The 19,605-nt window shown below is 45.5% G+C and overlaps 1 protein-coding gene across 1 annotated transcript in view; it reads right to left on the bottom strand.

Annotated features, from left to right (window-relative positions):
- Positions 1–19,605, bottom strand: part of CDK12 (cyclin dependent kinase 12) — a 378,297-nt gene that overhangs the window by 307,927 nt on the left and 50,765 nt on the right. The window contains exon 3 of the mRNA XM_086924346.1: positions 752–922. Coding sequence (XP_086780472.1) covers positions 752–922 — 171 coding nt within the window. The remainder of the gene's footprint in view (positions 1–751; positions 923–19,605) is intronic.

Here is a 19,605-nt window from a genome sequence, read left to right as displayed (position 1 = left end):
GGAACCGGATTTCATCCTGTGAAGTGATTCAGAAACCTCTAAAAATGTGTTCAGGGTTGGGAATATGCAATCTGTGACTAGCCTGTTGGCAAACAGAGATGGAATAAATCATGCAAGGACAAAGAAAGGAATACAGTGGCAAAAATCATGGAACTGCTTTTTTGCAGTGGAGCAACAGGTGAGAAGGTGATGCTGTGCTGGAGTGCAGCATGACTTGGAATGAGGTACTGTTTTACAAAAGAAACAAGAGAAAGGAAAAGACTTCTACCGTTAATGTACTAGAAACAGATTAAGTAAACATCAATGGACATTAACATTACTGTGATGGAGGTACTCCAAGAAGGTACTTTCAAGAACAAAATAATCATGTACATTTAGCCATACAGAAATGTATCAGTCAATTTAAGAACACACTTCGAAAAACCAAAATCCCAATGTTGACTTACTACACTTTCTTTGAACTCTATAATAAAGGCATCACAATTACGCGGAAGACAGATCAGAGCTTATCTCCGACATACCATTCTTACTCTTGAAACCTAACCTGCATTCGTACAGGTGAAGTCTTTTGTTCACATGAAATCGTAATGGTTTAACAGCAGCTGTTGAGGGCTTGGGAATAAACGTCAACATTCAGCTTTCCAATCGTCAGAAAAATCCAGTTATACGTTTATTCAGTATATAGAATAATTTCTAGCACTGCTTCAACAGAGGCTGTTCAGTAAGGACATACAAGTCTAGATCCACTTACTTCGGCCTCTTTCGGGTAGGCTGTGGCGGCGGGGTTGGTGTCTTTCGCTCTGGTGAATCAGGAGGTGACGGATCACCCCCTGGAAGCTCTGGGGGCAGCGGAAGGTCTGCAAGAAGGTGTCGCATTCTCTGCTCCTTCTTCACAGGTTTCGGTGGTGAGATTTCTTTGGGGCTGTAAATGGATTGAACATTAGCAGCAGCATAGGGTAGAGCAGATTTCTGTAATTGGTCAATTAAAATAAATGCAAATGAACTTTCCAACATGTAGGTACAGAGGAGCAACCATGTTGATGACATGCACCTGTGCATGGAAGGGGATCTGGGAAGTACATAAAAGGAAAATAAAAAAACTTTTGTTTTCACCAAATTATTTTAACAGGGACTCTTCATTCAATTTACAACCTCACTTTAATAATCTGATTTGAGGTACCAAGAAGTTTTAATAAGAACAGCAATTAAAGAACACTAATAAATTAGATACAGTTGTTCGTCCATCATCTTCAGATCTTTGGTCATTTAAGGTTTTATACCATCCCCCCACATTCAGCACTGTTTTACTGTCCTCCAACCCGGAGTGGTAAACTGCTTGCTGGACAATCTTCCAACCTACTACCACAACCAAATTCCACCCTTCCAATCCGAAGTCTCCCATACCCAATAATTATGGTTCACAATCCCCTTCACTCCAGGTAATTTAAAGACTTTAAAACAAAAAATGACCACGCACCAGAGTACATACGTATATGATATATATCAATATTGTAGTACAGTAAATTTCAAAGGTCAGCACATTGCAACAGTGGATGGCTTCCCAAAGATAAGCAACTTCAGAAACTTGATTGAAGGTTATTTCATTCTTTATTATTCAAAATTCTTTAAAACATTACAGGATTGCTTGCCGCCAACGCGTTTCATCCCTCTTGGGGTGTCTTCAGGGCTGGATTGTAATTTTTTGGCAAATGTTCACGTCAGCCTTCAGATAGTACCTGCACTGATGGAACTGTGTATTATTAAAAGATTTTCTCGACCGCCGATAGCAGTTCCAATTTACATGATACAGGGAATATTCTTCCCGATGCAATTATCTTATAGTAGACCTGTGACCATGGTAAGGTCCATTCGTAAGGTTCCCGGCGTACGTTGCCCTCCGTAATCACACCTGTCCAATATGCTGTATGCCTCTGTATAGTAGATATAGCTATTAGGTAAATCAATATCCCAAATTCATACATCAGAAGTAAAATAATGTAAAGACCTTCACTTCTGTAGCTCGAGAGTCTCAAGTCAGACTTCTAAATCTGACCAAATAATGGCATGACATGTACAACCACTATGGACACTGGAGGATAATGAAAGTGAAAACCTGAGAGTAGTATCTTCTCCATCTTGCCTTCTAATTTTAGGGCAATCCCGCACAACCAGGGTACGAAATTCCAAGATTCAAGTACATACACTTCTGCTTCAGCATTCTGAAACAACTTTGTCGAAAAGAAACATTTTCTCACTGCACTTTTAGAAACCCATGACAACCTGGCTGAAAATATAACTCGTGGATACCTTAATCAATGAACGGTCTAAACTTAAAAATATATAAGTAAAACCAAACGCCCCTTCTTCCCCCCTCACAATTTCTCCTAACACACACACACACACACACTAGGGCTGTTTCCTGGTTAGACCAAATCATGGTAAACAAACTCATCATCAAGGATAAGAGGTTAATATCCAAGCTTCTGCCTCATCAGGAACCACTGTTACGCATATGTAAATAGTCTATGGGTCCTGAAGGACACCAAGTATCTTCACCCACTGAAACCTAGAAAGCAGCAAGCACACAACCAGACTTTACTTATCACGGGATTGGGGCATCAGCTCAATGGTAATCTGTACTCAGAGCTTAGTTTAATTTCCAAATATCTATCGCTCTATTGTTGCATACACTTTTTGTGAAAATTGAGTGATTGGAAACTGTAGAAAGCTTGAATTTTTTTCAGTAAAGACGTTCGAATTTCCCCCACCCCCCCTTATCTGGGGCTCTTGTTTATCGCCCCTCCCCACCCAACCACCCCTTCAATCCTATCAGACCATGGAGAGAGAGAGATAGATATATATATCTATATAGATTCTATATCTATATATCTATATATATCTTCCCCTGTACTACTGTCACACAGATGTCTCACACAGCAGTGTTGCAGAGCCATTTCTGGACTCTAGGTCTGACCTAAACCTTACACAACGTGTTAAGGGTACCACCCACATTATGAGCCACACACTTGATCTTATTTTTTCCAAATGAGGTCAGGTCCTCTTCTTCAGCTTACCTGGTCTGACAACTTCCTTATTCCTTTCTCTGTTAACCAGACATTACCTAAAATGGCCACAAGGAAACCTGTGACCACCTTCAGAGCGTGGGATTCCATCCCTGACCACAGTCCAATCAAACTGTTAATGGAGATAAAAATCAATAAGTCTATGGGAATTGATGCACCTGCCCAGCCTTAAACAATGCATTAATGTCAGGCTTTGACAGCCTGGCACTAATAAAACAAGCATTGGAAATGCAATAGGTCTCGCATTAGGAAAGTTTGAGCTATTGGTCTTATAAATGACATTTTTTTTTATTTATGTGTTGTTTTTTAAAATAGCTAAATTAATAGCTTTGTCATTTACAATGCCAATAGTTCTAACTTTTGCAAATGTGACACCTATAGCATTTGTAATGCAACATGTTTTGTATTTACGTGACTTAGACGTATTGATATTACAAATAACAATGGCTTTTAATTTTTTTAAATAATTAATACTTAAATAATTTATTTAATTTGTAATGTCAATAGCTTAAACTTTTGTAAATAACTTTTGTGAAGATTATGTTCAGTGTCTTTTATTGTGACGAAAATCCAAGAACAGAAGTGAAATATTAACATCTTTTAGTGATTTGTGATAAAGCTTGAAAACAGCTTGAAACATTGAAAGAACATATTTGAACCAGTGATGCTGTGGTGGTTGCGCCGAGTGATGCTGTGGTGGTTGCGCCGAGTGATGCTCTGGTGGTTGCGCCGAGTGATGCTCTGGTGGTTGCGCCGAGTGATGCTCTGGTGGTTGCGCCGAGTGATGCTCTGGTGGTTGCGCCGAGTGATGCTCTGGTGGTTGCGCCGAGTGATGCTCTGGTGGTTGCGCCGAGTGATGCTCTGGTGGTTGCGCCGAGTGATGCTCTGGTGGTTGCGCCGAGTGATGCTCTGGTGGTTGCGCCGAGTGATGCTCTGGTGGTTGCGCCGAGTGATGCTCTGGTGGTTGCGCCGAGTGATGCTCTGGTGGTTGCGCCGAGTGATGCTCTGGTGGTTGCGCCGAGTGATGCTCTGGTGGTTGCGCCGAGTGATGCTCTGGTGGTTGCGCCGAGTGATGCTCTGGTGGTTGCGCCGAGTGATGCTCTGGTGGTTGCGCCGAGTGATGCTCTGGTGGTTGCGCCGAGTGATGCTCTGGTGGTTGCGCCGAGTGATGCTCTGGTGGTTGCGCCGAGTGATGCTCTGGTGGTTGCGCCGAGTGATGCTCTGGTGGTTGCGCCGAGTGATGCTCTGGTGGTTGCGCCGAGTGATGCTCTGGTGGTTGCGCCGAGTGATGCTCTGGTGGTTGCGCCGAGTGATGCTGTGGTGGTTGCGCCGAGTGATGCTGTGGTGGTTGCGCCGAGTGATGCTGTGGTGGTTGCGCCGAGTGATGCTGTGGTGGTTGCGCCGAGTGATGCTGTGGTGGTTGCGCCGAGTGATGCTGTGGTGGTTGCGCCGAGTGATGCTGTGGTGGTTGCGCCGAGTGATGCTGTGGTGGTTGCGCCGAGTGATGCTGTGGTGGTTGCGCCGAGTGATGCTGTGGTGGTTGCGCCGAGTGATGCTGTGGTGGTTGCGCCGAGTGATGCTGTGGTGGTTGCGCCGAGTGATGCTGTGGTGGTTGCGCCGAGTGATGCTGTGGTGGTTGCGCCGAGTGATGCTGTGGTGGTTGCGCCGAGTGATGCTGGGGTGGTTGCGCCGAGTGATGCTGTGGTGGTTGCGCCGAGTGATGCTGGGGTGGTTGCGCCGAGTGATGCTGGGGTGGTTGCGCCGAGTGATGCTGGGGTAGCGCCGAGTGATGCTGGGGTAGCGCCGAGTGATGCTGGGGTAGCGCCGAGTGATGCTGGGGTAGCGCTGAGTGATGATGTGATGATGCTGAGTGGTGCTGTGGTGGTGCGGGGTGATGCTGAGTGATGATCGTGAGTGGTGCTGAGTGGTGCTGGTGAGTGGTGCTGAGTGGTGATGGTGAGTGGTGCTGAGTGATGCTGTGGTGGTGCCGAGTGGGAGATGGAGAAAAAGGAGAGGAGGGAGAGGGTAAAGAGAGGGAGAGAGGAGAGAGAGAGGGGGAGAGGGGGGAGAGAGGAGAGAGGGGGGAGAGAGGAGAGAGAGAGACGGAGACGGGGGGAGATGAGAGGGAAGAGAGGGAATGGGAGAGAGGGAGAGGGAAGTGAGGGGGGAGGACGAGAGCGAAGGGCGGAGGGAGAGGAGAGAGGGAGAGAGAGGAGAGCAGGCAGAGGGGGAGATGGGTAGAGGGAGAAAAAGGAGAGCAGGGGGAAGGTAAATTGAGGGAGAGAGGAGAGAAGAAAACCTTCTGATTTACAGGACATGTTTACACCACACATCACCTGACTCGGAGGGTGGGGTGTGTGTGGGAGTAACAAAACATGTGTACAAGCACAGCACTGCTCAAACTGCACAGCTGCTCTCCAGTCCCACGCATACATACCACTTTAATCAGGAAAGTAAACACGTCTGTGTATGTACATTTGTGGCTACCAGCTAATAACTTTCAGAAGCAAAGAACTTGTGAGAAAGAATTTCCAGAAGTTGGTGTAGTTTAGCGCTGCATAACAGTCACTAGGTAACACTCAGTCAGTCTGGCCGTCTCATAATTTACATTCATTACGTTAATTTCTGCATTTTCAGCACTCCTACCATAATTAAAAACTTCCCCGGTTTCATTTGGAATGCTTTGGACCTGAGGAACATTGCAGGGGCGCTACAGGAAACAAGATTTTTTTTTAAAGAACAAAACGAGAGGAAAGCAGGGGTTTTGTCGGTAAAGCTAGGTAGGGACAATGAGACCTTGGGCGCTGCAACTTACTAAATGCTTTGTTTATATACCTTCGCATGATGGATAATGACACCAACTTCAGAGTATTGCATTTTATTTGCAACATTGCTTAAAATGATGCACACTCCGCCTTGAAATCTCAACATTTACGATTTTTACACCCCCTCCACAAAACCACGGCGAGGCAGACCAACATCAGTAAATGTTACCCCTCCAAAATGTGCCTCCTACATTCCGCGCAGACCTCTGCCTTTTAGCCATTTCGAAGCAACGCATAAAAATCGCTTCGGTAAACATCCGACGAAGTCCTCCTACTTATAAATCCCAGAGCAAAGCACCAGGAAGTAACTAACTTTTACCCCTCCAGCTGCCTGGCGCGAGACAATGAACCAAGAACGCACGCCCTGCGGGAGCCGGTCAGGCTGGGTCTGCCTAGAGTAGAGCTTGCCCCCTTCTGCCCATACACGAGTAGCAGTCTACATCACATACATGTACAAGCCCGACGCAAGAACAAACATAAAGCATGCACAAAAAAGAAATGAAAACTCACCCTTATGTCTCCATTCACCGCTAGGGGGGTGTGGCAGCCGAGGGAAAGGAATGCAGCTGCAGAGCAGAACACTGCAGAACAGGTGCACACTTCACAGCAGGTTTGTAGCTCAAAATTGCTTTAACTGACTGCAATGGCTGAAAACGTGTAGGCACTTTGCTTGGTTTTGTTAGCAAAGTACTTAAAACAGAGTGAACAGAACTGCTTTCTGGATGGCTTTTAAAACCAGGTGCCTCGTCACACCTAGACTACTTACATAGCTTTTTATCAGACGCACATGGTTGGTAGTATCTTTGTTTACGTTTATTTTTGTCTCTGCATTTCCTCAAAATCTACTGCGATTTGTTTTGAATCTTACCAGAAAGGTACACGCCTAAACTCCAGTGATAAAATGCATCACAATGCTCCTATAAATTTGGGTTGGATCGTTCTACAATTTATTCAGCATTAAACATTAAATACAACCAAAACAGGGGTTAAAAGACGTAAGCAACTACATTTCCCCGAATTCCCCCTATTCATTGTGGTGATTGCAGGATATTTAAAAGAGAGTGGATTCTTTCTTTCCAGGTGCAGCTAGCTGCGAGTTTAATGGCTGAACTTACAAAGCGAGATTGTTTTAGCAGCAGCAATCTGAAATGCTGGCTCCTTCCGCTGGCCCTGCTTTCCCTCTAAAGTCATAATCCATAATCCATAAAATGTTGTTGAAACTACCGCTAGTTAGAGCTTTCAGGGGCTGACTCGTTAAACAAGTTAAATAAGGAGACACCGCCTGGCGGCCGTGAAACTGAAAGCACGGCCGGCCGACCGTAGAGCCTTCGATGCAGCAGGGGGTGGAGCGGCACCAAGCTGGGCAACAGATGGCTGCCGCTTTGATGCTGTGCACGCGCATTTTAGCTTAATGCGCTTGCGCATTGACCTAAAAGCGCACGAGCACACGATCAAACCGCCAGTGTAGTTAAAGTCTGTTTAAGCCCCTATAGTCTTGCCAGCTCAATGCACATGCGCCTTGACAGACGAGACCTAAAAACAGCGCAGGGAGATTTTCTCCCTCTACCAGCCGTTTTTTACCGAACCTCTGCTAAAAAACGGAAGTGTAAAACACTGGAAAGGAAATGTAGGGTAAGCTATTATAGTGAAGAAAAAAAAACAAATTTACAGTCCAGCCTTAAAATTATTCAGAAAAAATATTTAAAAAAAGGCAAAAAAATGTTTTGCTTAAATTGCTGTCTCAGAAAAGGGTCTCAGAACTGTATTTAAAGTCATTCTTAAAACCGGGAGCACGTAACCAACGTATTCCATCCTCCCAGCAATTTGTGGACGATTTATCTTTTTTCTGCACGTCAAATTGGAAAAAATCCGTTCTCATTTTGATCAGTTGGATGTACGTACCCCTTCCAACATGGATTCTTTAATTTCACTCTTACATGCAGAGAGGCCCATTGCTGTAATCTACTAACAAGATCTCTCTGGCAGAATCAGATACAACTGCATAAAATAAAATCTGGGTCTTATCTTGATGCATTTCTGCCTTTCTTAATATTTAAGTAAGGTATCAGTATTAACACGGATTAATCATTTCAATTTCTCCCTTAAACAGCCGGTAGTATCCCCTTTATTGGACAAAGGCATTTATTTTACTCCTTTTAAAAAAGATCAATGCTTCTCCACTCACACTGAGTAATTATAGACCAATCTACCTTCTTTCTATCTTACGAAAGATGTTGGAATCTTTAGTTATTAGCCAAATTGTCAGCTATGTTGAGCACAATAACATCCTCCACTCCTCCCAGTCTGGCTTCCCTGCTGGGTTGAGCAGAAAAATCGCTCCTTTGGAGGTCTCTGAATCTATCAGGACCAATATTGATCTGGGTGGGAAGGAAGTGGTTATTTTATTATAGCTGTCCGCTGCCATTGAGACAGTGTCCCATAAACTTTTCCTTCAAGGATTGGAGAAGATTAGAATAGTGGGCAGGCCTTTGACTGGTTAAGTTTCTTTCTTTCCCAAAGACAACAAGCTGTATTACAATCTTCTTTTATTTTCTAGTTTAGATCCATCAGCTGTGGTGTTCCGCAGGGCTCTGCTTTGGGTCCCACTTTATTCAACATCTATATAGCCCCTCATACCCATGTGGCGCAACACTGGGTGAGGCGCAACACTGGGTGAACATCATATCTTACGCTGACGACACTTAACTGCTGGCCTTTCAACAGCTTGACGACTCGGGGGCCAATGACTTTCAGGGTTGTCTTACTGCAGCTGCACACTGGATGTATAACCGCAACTTCCAGCTCAATGAATGAAAAACAGATTCTTATGTTCGGTACTCCATCTCCCATTGACTATTCAATACTTTGGCCACCCAAGTTGCGCCAAGTACCTACACAATCTACAGTTGTCAGAAATTTAGAGGTCTTGCTGGATTCAACTTAGTCCTTTGATTTTATCTGGATTTATAAAGCACACAAAGTCCCATGGGCATCAAGGCGCTGTAGTATAGCACAAAATACAGAAGACTAGTAAAATACAAAAGATTAAGTGCCGATATTAAGATAAACAATCAGGTTGTTAGTGCGTTCCTAAAAGTGAGCTACATTTTCAAGATGTAAAACAGAGGGGGAGAGTTTTCCAGAGTCTTGCAGCTACCAATAAGAAGGTTCTGCCTCCCCCTTTTGTCCTCCGAATTTTTGGCTCGAATTTGATGTGCTGAACAGAGATTTCTCGGGGGTGGGGGGCACATACCATTATATTTTTTTGTTAATATGGACTACACTTACCATGTAGTAAGCTCTGTGTACCGTACTTATAGCCTTAAACCATACACATAAGGCGTGCCCGTGAATTCTACACAAGTAAGGTGCCAAGGTAAATTTGTTGGTCTCAAGATATATTGCATTGTAGTAATCGATCCTTGAAGACACCAAAGCCAGAGCAACAGGATTACGAGCTGAAAGGGCCAGAAATGGAAATATCTTCCAAAGCATTTTAACGGTCAAGAAACACTAGGAGACTGTGGTTAACCTGCTGATCCAGTGATAGGATTCTGTTCAGGAGGACACCTAGATTTTTTGCATTGTCCACTGGGATGGCTGGGGTGCCCAAGATGTCCGTCAACAGTTATCATTCCAGATCAAGTTAGGCTGCCAAAAAACAGTGTCTCTGTATTCTCTCCATTCAGCTCAAGGTAGTTCTTGGCCAGCCAAAGTGCAACAGCCTACATAAATAGATTGAAGTTGCGTACAATGTGCTGCGAGTCTTTAGAGATTGACACAATAATCAGGGTGTTAGCATACACGGTCTTGAAACTGAAGGAGCGGACGGTGTTTAGCCAATGCAAACACGTGAAGGTTAAAGAACGTGGGGAACAGGGCCGAGCCCTGAGGAACCCTACATGGCAGCACGAAAGGATCAGAGTGAAACTGATTTATTGATACCTTTTGGGACCGGTCCGAGAGAAAGGGGCACAGCAAATTCAGAGCGATTTTGTTAATGTCCAATAATGCAACACTATATAAGACGTGGCAGCTATCCTGACAGGATTACGTGATATAATCACTGGTGTTTCCGAAAACCAGTTCTACACGGACCCCTCCTCCACAATTGGGCTAGCGGAAAAAACAGAAAAGTCTTCTGGGGCAACCTGGAAGATTACTGCAAATCCGAAAAGGAATTACCGCTGCCCCCCTGCACCGAAGATACCGCAAGGCAGCAGTACGAGGACGCCAGCTGAGTGTGAGGTTCCCGCCCACACAGCAAGAAGTTCCAGTACAAACGACTGCCAGGTACTGTGACATCGGGATTGTGGGGTGGAGGAGTCTGCAAGGCTATAATAAGGAACGAATTGAATAATATCTAGGGCGCCGTTCCTTCTACACGCCTATAACGAATTTAGTATATAAACCCCAAAATGTCGAGCGACATCGTGAAAGAGAGGGAGGCGGCAGCCACAGGAATTTTCAAAGATATCCCTCACGGGAGCTTAACTTCACAACCTAATGATGCAGCAAGCACGGCCAAACCAGATTCGGTACAATACAAAATGAAAATTCTCGAAAAAAAGATGAATATGGAAATGTGTAAATGGTGGGAATCAAGGTCTCTCCAAAGCTATATCGAGGTGGGCAGAATCCAACGTGGACTTCGCATTTTAACTGCCCCCACCTATGAAGAACCACACCCTGATCTAATGCGTGAGTGGCCATAAGTGAATCTAGATTCATTATGAAGATTAACTTTACTGTTGATAAAGTATGCAGACATCGACAGGGTCCGTTCTTTTGACTGAAATTGACACTCTGAATGAAGTGCTGGCAGCAATGGGGCAGGAAGATGAAATAAACAAACTACGCAGAGAAATGACATCTCGTTTAAAGAAAGAAGAGGAGAAAATCAAAGATCGCAAGACACACAAATTTCAACGCAACAAAGTTGTTTACGAGATGGGGCAAATATTAACCTTTGCTAGGAAATACGATGCTGTTCGCAAATCACATCAAAAACAAGGTCAAGGCACCAACATTAGATCTATCAGTCGCCAAAGAAGGGCCGATGAAGATGCAGCTACAACATCTAGCGATCAGCTAACATCCAACAGTGATGAAGATTCTGAATTAAGAAACCCCCCCCAAGTGGCTCAAGCGGGGCCAGGCCATCGCCGGGGGAAGAAATGAATCTTTTAGCGGCCCAAAGACTGGCAACCTTGAGGCCTATGACTCGATCCCAAACAAATGGAAGCGGCAAACGTTAAATGTAAACAGAGACGCAAAGCAGCAAAAAAAGGGAAATCTAAACCAGCAAAGAAGGAATAGGAGCTATTGGAGAAAAAAGTAACAAAAACAGTGGTAAATCTTTCCAAAACAATGTTAACAAAAGACGAAGAAACAATTTGAAGTCTCGGCTTGTCATACTGTCCCCCCAATAACTTTGATTATCCCAACGTCCGGATGGATGTATACAAGGGAATAAGAAAATTGAAATTGAAGAAATTATATGCAATCACAAACAAACAAATTAATGCAGGCGATCTTAATGACCCTCCAATTGAATGCGCACCCCCGGGATCAAATACAATTGCGGAACTCGAAGATTTGTGGAACCAAGAAAATGTTCCGGCTGGAATGGGTGTTCCACAGAGTACAAATATAGCCACCAAAGGAGCCGGTTTGACTAATTACAAACCAAAATCTAAATATTGTCCAATCATGTTGCACGATTCTATTGACACTTTTCACGAAATCATCACTGGAAAAATTAAAAAATTAAACAAAGAAAATCGGCATGACCACTCAAAAGCACCGCAACCAAGATCACAAGTATTTCCAATTAATGAAAAAACTAAAAAATAACAAAGAGGTCATAATAAGGAACAGTGATAAGGGTGGAAACAGTCTTATGGGCACACGAAGACTATACAAAGGAGGCCAAGAGCCAACTAAACGATAGACAATGTTATACAAGTATGGATGTTAAAAGACTGAAAGAAATGTATCGAATTTACTACAAGAAACTATCAAGCTGGCGAAACAAGCAGTTGATAAGTGAAAATGAGTACAAATACTTAAAACGACAATTCCGGTTGTACCCACGATATATTTCATACCAAAAATTCATATGGACAATAAAGTACCTAAAGGACGTCCTATAATCAGCGCCAGGAATAGCATTTTGGAAAAAACATCCGTACATATTGACTATTTCCTGCAAGACTATGTTAAATCTTTACCCTCCTATGTAAGGGACACGAGCGACTTCATAAACAAAGTGAAAAACTTTGAATGGAAATCTGAATATATACTGATGGCACTGAATGTGTCTTCATTATACACAAGTATAGCTCATGCGGATGGTATCCAGGCGGTTGATTACTATTTAACAAATAGAGACCCAATCTATTAACACAATGAAATGCTTTTGGCCATGATAGAATTTTGCCTCTACAATAAAATTTTTATGTTTAATCATTTGCTGTACTGCCAGATTCAAGGAGTGGCCATGGGGGCTAGTTTCTCCCCAAGCTACGCGTGACTCCATATGGGCAAATGGGAGAAGCTAGTCCTCATGAAGAACCACGGCGATATTATGTCAACTAAGGTAAAGCTGTGGCTTAGGTTTATTGATGACCTCTTTGTTATATGGCAGGGGACAAGGGAGGAAGCAGATAGATTTGTGGCACAAATCAACAAAAGTGATTTAAATTTGGAGGTTCACTGCAGAAATAAGTGATACCAGTGTGAATTTCCTAGACACCAAAGTGTACATATGCAACAACAAATTGGAAACTACTTTGTACCGTAAGAAAACAGCAGGAAATTGTGCTACATGCCTCAAGTGCTCAACCACGCCACCTGGTGAATAGCATACCTTACCGCGAAATGCTTAGAATCAAGAGGGTATGTAGTACACCAGAAGAACTAACAACAAGAGGATATGTAGTACACCAGAAGAACTAACAAGCATTGGAAATGCAATAGGGCTCGCATTAGGAAATTTTGAGCTATTGGTCTTAAATGATTTTTTTTATTTGTGTTTTTTTTTTAAATAGCTAAATTAATAGCTTTGTCATTTACAATGCCAATAGTTATAACTTTTGCAAATGTGACACCTATAGCATTTGTAATTAAACATGTTTTGTATTTACGTGAATTAGATGTATTGATATTACAAATAATTGCTTTAAATTTTAAATAATTAATACTTAAATAATTTATTTAATTTGTAATGGCAATAGCTCAAACTTTTGTAAATAACTTTTGTGAAGATTAGGTTCAGTGTTTTTTATTGTGACGAAAATCCAAGAACAGAAGTGAAATATTAACATCTTTTTGTGATTTGTAATACAGCTTGAAACATTGAAAGAACATATTTGAACGAGTGGTGCTGTGGTTGCGCCGAGTGGTGCTGTGGTTGCGCCGAGTGGTGCTGTGGTTGCGCCGAGTGGTGCTGTGGTTGCGCCGAGTGGTGCTGTGGTTGCGCCGAGTGGTGCTGTGGTTGCGCCGAGTGGTGCTGTGGTTGCGCCGAGTGGTGCTGTGGTTGCGCCGAGTGGTGCTGTGGTTGCGCCGAGTGGTGCTGTGGTTGCGCCGAGTGGTGCTGTGGTTGCGCCGAGTGGTGCTGTGGTTGCGCCGAGTGGTGCTGTGGTTGCGCCGAGTGGTGCTGTGGTTGCGCCGAGTGGTGCTGTGGTTGCGCCGAGTGGTGCTGTGGTTGCGCCGAGTGGTGCTGTGGTTGCGCCGAGTGGTGCTGTGGTTGCGCCGAGTGGTGCTGTGGTTGCGCCGAGTGGTGCTGTGGTTGCGCCGAGTGGTGCTGTGGTTGCGCCGAGTGGTGCTGTGGTTGCGCCGAGTGGTGCTGTGGTTGCGCCGAGTGGTGCTGTGGTTGCGCCGAGTGGTGCTGTGGTTGCGCCGAGTGGTGCTGTGGTTGCGCCGAGTGGTGCTGTGGTTGCGCCGAGTGGTGCTGTGGTTGCGCCGAGTGGTGCTGTGGTTGCGCCGAGTGGTGCTGTGGTTGCGCCGAGTGGTGCTGTGGTTGCGCCGAGTGGTGCTGTGGTTGCGCCGAGTGGTGCTGTGGTTGCGCCGAGTGGTGCTGTGGTTGCGCCGAGTGGTGCTGTGGTTGCGCCGAGTGGTGCTGTGGTTGCGCCGAGTGGTGCTGTGGTTGCGCCGAGTGGTGCTGTGGTTGCGCCGAGTGGTGCTGTGGTTGCGCCGAGTGGTGCTGTGGTTGCGCCGAGTGGTGCTGTGGTTGCGCCGAGTGGTGCTGTGGTTGCGCCGAGTGGTGCTGTGGATGCGCCGAGTGGTGCTGTGGTTGCGCCGAGTGGTGCTGTGGTTGCGCCGAGTGGTGCTGTGGTTGCGTCGAGTGGTGCTGTGGTTGCGCCGAGTGGTGCTGTGGTTTTGCTGAGTGGTGTGTTCATCGGTGGAGCTGTGTGGTGGGTGCATTGGTGGAGCTGTGTGGTGGCTGCAACGGTGGAGCTGTGTGGTGGGTGCATCGGTGGAGCTGTGTAGGTGGAGCTGTGTGGTGGGTGCATCGGTGGAGCTGTGTAGGTGGAGCTGTGTGGTGGGTGCATCGTGGAGCTGTGTGGTGGGTGCCTCAGTGGGGGTGGGTGCCTTGGTGGAGCTGTATGGTGGGTGCCTTGGTGGAGCTGTGTGGTGGCTGCAACGGTGGAGCTGTGTGGTGGGTGCATCGGTGGAGCTGTGTAGGTGGAGCTGTGTGGTGGGTGCATCGGTGGAGCTGTGTAGGTGGAGCTGTGTGGTGGGTGCATCGTGGAGCTGTGTGGTGGGTGCATCAGTGGAGCTTAGTGCGTGCATCGGTGGAGCTGTGTGGTGGGTGCATCGTGGAGCTGTGTGGTGGGTGCATCGGTGGAGCTGTGTAGGTGGAGCTGTGTGGTGGGTGCATCGTGGAGCTGTGTGGTGGGTGCATCGGTGGAGCTGTGTGGTGGGTGCCTCGGTGGAGCTGTGTGGTGGGTGCCTCGGTGGAGCTGTGTGGTGGGTGCCTCGGTGGAGCTGTGTGGTGGGTGCCTCGGTGGAGCTGTGTGGTGGGTGCCTCGGTGGAGCTGTGTGGTGGGTGCCTCGGTGGAGCTGTGTGGTGGGTGCCTCGGTGGAGCTGTGTGGTGGGTGCCTCGGTGGAGCTGTGTGGTGGGTGCCTCGGTGGAGCTGTGTGGTGGGTGCCTCGGTGGAGCTGTGTGGTGGGTGCATCGGTGGAGCTGTGTGGTGGGTGCATCGGTGGAGCTGTGTGGTGGGTGCATCGGTGGAGCTGTGTGGTGGGTGCATAGGTGGAGCTTAGTTGGAGCATAGGTGGAGCTGTGTGGTGGGTGCATCGGTGGAGCTGTGTGGTGGGTGCATCAGTGGAGCTGTGTGGTGGGTGCATCGGTGGAGCTGTGTGGTGGGTGCATCGGTGGAGCTGTGTGGTGGGTGCATCGGTGGAGCTGTGTGGTGGGTGCATCGGTGGAGCTGTGTGGTGGGTGCATCGGTGGAGCTGTGTGGTGGTGCATCAGTGGAGCTGTGTGGTGGGTGCATCGGTGGAGCTGTGTGGTGGGTGCATCGGTGGAGCTGTGTGGTGGGTGCATCGGTGGAGCTGGGTGGTGGGTGCATCGGTGGAGCTGGGTGGTGGGTGCATCGGTGGAGCTGGGTGGTGGGTGCATCGGTGGAGCTGGGTGGTGGGTGCATCGGTGGAGCTGTGTGGTGGGTGCATCGGTGGAGCTGTGTGGTGGGTGGCACTTGTTATAAACCATTAGTAAAAGAGATCAATGAAATTCAACTAAAACCCATATCTAGCAGAAGAGGAGAAAGCTCTAGTAACGGGATTCAGGATAAATGTATTCCTTTGAAGCAAATCGCCAGCATGTGAAAAGTGTCAAATAGCAATCAGCATAAAAACGAAAATGCCACCAAAAGACTTTATAAAATTCTGTGTGGCCCTGATAAAATAATTAGAGTGTTTAATTATATCATGACCAACAACGGTTATTGTTTCAAGAGCAGCGTGCGAGATGGTTAGGCTGCAATATAAACAAGCCCTCGGCATTGCTGTGGTGGGAAGGGGGGGGGCGGAGAAAGGAATAGGGGGCGGGAGCAGCGGCCTTTGATGTGCCGGCCGGCCGGTCGTGCAGTGAATAATTAGGGGAGGAGAAATGCCAGCTGGGGGAAGCTTGAGATCCCTGAGGAGGCTGGTGGCTTTGATGTGCATGCGCTCTCGGGCACTGCAACAAATCACAGAGATGGTTAAGCTCTGTTTAAGCCACAATATAGCTCACCAGCTATGCGCTTGAGCGCATCAGCAGGCGAGCCCTAAAAAAGGCCCAACAACTCAGCAAGGAAAGATTTCTAGAAAGAGGCTCCTCTAGACAAATAGTAGATCAGGCCATTGCCAAAACGGAGACACTAGCTTGAAATAACTTGTTGGCAAAAAGCAACAGAAAGGATCAGGAATTCAACTACAATGAAGGGAGTGAAATTGAGGAAGACAAGAGTTTTCGCCTTATAATAGGGTATAGCAAACACCACTCCAAAAGATCATCCAAGGAAGTTTGCCCATACTCCTCAACGACCCTGTATTAGGACCCCTGCTACCGCAGAGGGCGTCCATTACTTACAGCATAGCTCCCTCAATGAGGGATTGCCTTGTGGTATCTGACCCTGAAATAATAACCAATCCTATCTGGTACCAGAATTTAAAAGGGTTCAGAAAATGCAAAACCTGTAAGGCATGCACTCATGGGATTAGCACTAAAATCTATTTTAGCCTATTCAACTCCAAACCTTACAGAATAACTAAAATGTTAACCTGTAAGACAGAATATACAGTGTACGTCTTAACATTTACGTGGGCAGTACCAAGTTACAACCTCACGTTAGAGTACTCCAACACCTCCGCGCAATACCCAATATGGACAATACTTATCCGGTGGCGAGACACTTTAAGGAACGCCACAGATCAAACAACAAAGGGTTGTCCTATTATTTAATTGATGCAGTCTCCCCAAACAGACGCGGAGGAGATAGAGAAAGTAAACTACGCAAGTTGGAGACCAGATATATCTTGTTACTTGATTCTAAACACCCACAGGGATTGAACTTAACGAAGGACCTGTACACTTGTTTAGAGTAAATATCCAACTAGAATGCGCTAACAGATATTCAATTTGCATGGCCCAAGAAGATGCACTGAGAGGAGAAATAAATATTTGTCTACAACATCAATATTTCCTAAAAAACAGATATCTTGTAAATAAATGAATTTCAAAGTCAGGATATTGAGGATTTATTTTATGCATAAATATCTTTAAATATTTTTAGATGTTTTAACAAATATTTTTGAATATTTTAAGTTTTGTACTTTACACATGTTGGACATTGATGTCATCAAATGAGATAGGATGTATCGATGCCGAGGATGTTTAAGGCAAACATGTTTCTAGTGTCAAGACAAGGCAGCACTACAAACCCTCTCAGATCAGAAACCCTGAAATTATCTTTGATTGGTCAGTCAGGATGTAAACATTTACATCCTGACAATTAACAACAAAGCAATATATAAAAGTTAACTTGCAAGGGGCGTGCCAATTCAATATTTGACAAATATACAAACTATTTAAGTTTTACAAATAGCATCGGAAAAATTAAAGTACGAGTATTTTAAGTGTCTTTTCGGTGCGAGGCAGCCTATTAGAGTTTTAATAATGCTTCAGTATTTTACTGGTATATATGTATCTACTCATTAATGTATATATTTATACTTATACTGCGTCTTTTGCACACAAACAATATCTTAACGTTGGAAAATATTGCGCATTCAGCATTGTAAACAAGCGCGAAAGAGTATGTTTCCATTTCCATAGAGATGGTAAACCACGTGACTCACAGAAATCATGCACTGCCACTTTAAAAATGCTTCCCAAGTCCAGAATATTTGTCGAGTGAACAAGTGGCGTTTACGCTGCGAAACGAATCTGACTTTTAGGGAAATAAACAACTGAAGCACTGATACCGGGTCTGTGTCCTGTTTGCTGGCAGCAGCGTGTGATTTAAGACGTGGCAGCTATCCTGACAGGATTACGTGATATATATATATATATATATATATATATTATATATATATACTAGCAGCCCGCCCCAGTGTTGCCCGGGACAGAAGGGGGCTGGGGGCAGCATTTCAGGCTTGCGTACACTCCTGCCACGGCCCCCGCCCGCCACGACATTGTCCCTGTCCCTGAGCCTTACATCAGCCGCCGTTGTTCAGGGCCAACCTCCTGCCCCCCCTCCCCCCCCGGCCCCCTCCCGTCCGTGTACCGGACAGCCTGAACCTTACCTCAGCCGCCGGTCCAGCTCCAGGCGCTTTTCCTCCTGTAATTCACCATTTGCTACCTCCTGCTCCCCGCGCATGAAGCAGCGCCAGTCACTCCAGGACTCACACCAGTCCACGCTTTAAGGGATTGTCCGGTCCCGCTCCAGGCGCCCCGGCAGCACAGGCCGCCACTTCGCCCAGCAGCAAGCAGGGCCGCGGCAGTTCTCCCAGCAGGTCGCGAACTTCCGTCAATGGGCACGATCCGCAGAGCGGCACAGCCTCGGACACCCCGGGCAGCACGATTCGCCGCCATTTCAGGAAGTGTTGCCAGGGAGTGCAAGTGATGTCATCACACAGACGTCACGGCCGGCGCTACTTGCAAAGGACTACTTTATTTTTATTTCTACATTTTTTAAACAACATATTTTTTATTTTAAATAGCCTATGTCCTTCTGCTTGCCCTGAGGTTTTCAAATATGTCTTGGGTGTTTGGATTGGTGGTGTACTTTGAGTTTACCTGGCTCAAAGGACACAGTTCTCTCTTTATAATAGTTTTATAATAGTCTTTATAACATATATATATATATATACACACACACACAGACACACACACACACACACACACCACACACACACACACACAGACACACACAGACACCTAGACAATCAGAAAGTATGGTGTGTGTCTGTGTGTGTATTTGTACCAGCACTTCATTATTTCTTGGTCATGTTACAATACAATGTACTGTTCCTTGTAAATACATGTATTTATTTATTTATTTATTGTAAAGTTTTATATAGCGCGAACAAGACCCGTGGGTATCGGAGCGCTTCACATAAAAGTATGATATAAATATTAACAAGATGATAACCATTGAATACAAATAGATAAGAGGTAGATTGTTATATAGCTTTGGAGAGTGCTTATGTAACTAGCTTTCATTCGAGGCATTCTTTTACACTTCGTCGTAACTACAGAGCCTGCAATACTAGCATTTAAGAAACTAGCTTCCATTCGAATTATTCTATTCCAGTAAGCAGCATCTATAAAGCATGCAACATTAACAGCTGTCGATTTCGACAAATAAATGAGGTAGGAGGTTATATGGATTAGGGATGTGAGAATTATATACATTCACTTTGCCATGAGGTTGCAGCTAGTATACAGTTTAATCACCAGGAACGTCTGTCCGTTTCGATCCATAGTTTATCTTTCATCTAGTTCACGTTGATCCTTCTCTTTCTGATGACGTGAGTGATTTGTTTGAGGACAGAATCAGATCCCAAAGTGATCCATTAACTCCTCTATGCGAGGTATTTACTCATTAGGAAGCTCTTCGCGTCTCGCTTGAAAGTTAAGGTATTAGGGTTCTTCCTGATGCTTGGAGGGAGTGCGTTCCAGATTCTCGGGGCAGCTCCTGAGAAC

Source organism: Lissotriton vulgaris, chromosome 5 (assembly GCF_964263255.1).
Source record: "Lissotriton vulgaris chromosome 5, aLisVul1.2, whole genome shotgun sequence".
NCBI lineage: Eukaryota > Metazoa > Chordata > Amphibia > Caudata > Salamandridae > Lissotriton > Lissotriton vulgaris.
The sequence above is the reverse complement of the archived record's forward strand: the minus strand, read 5'-3'. Positions and strand labels throughout refer to the sequence as shown.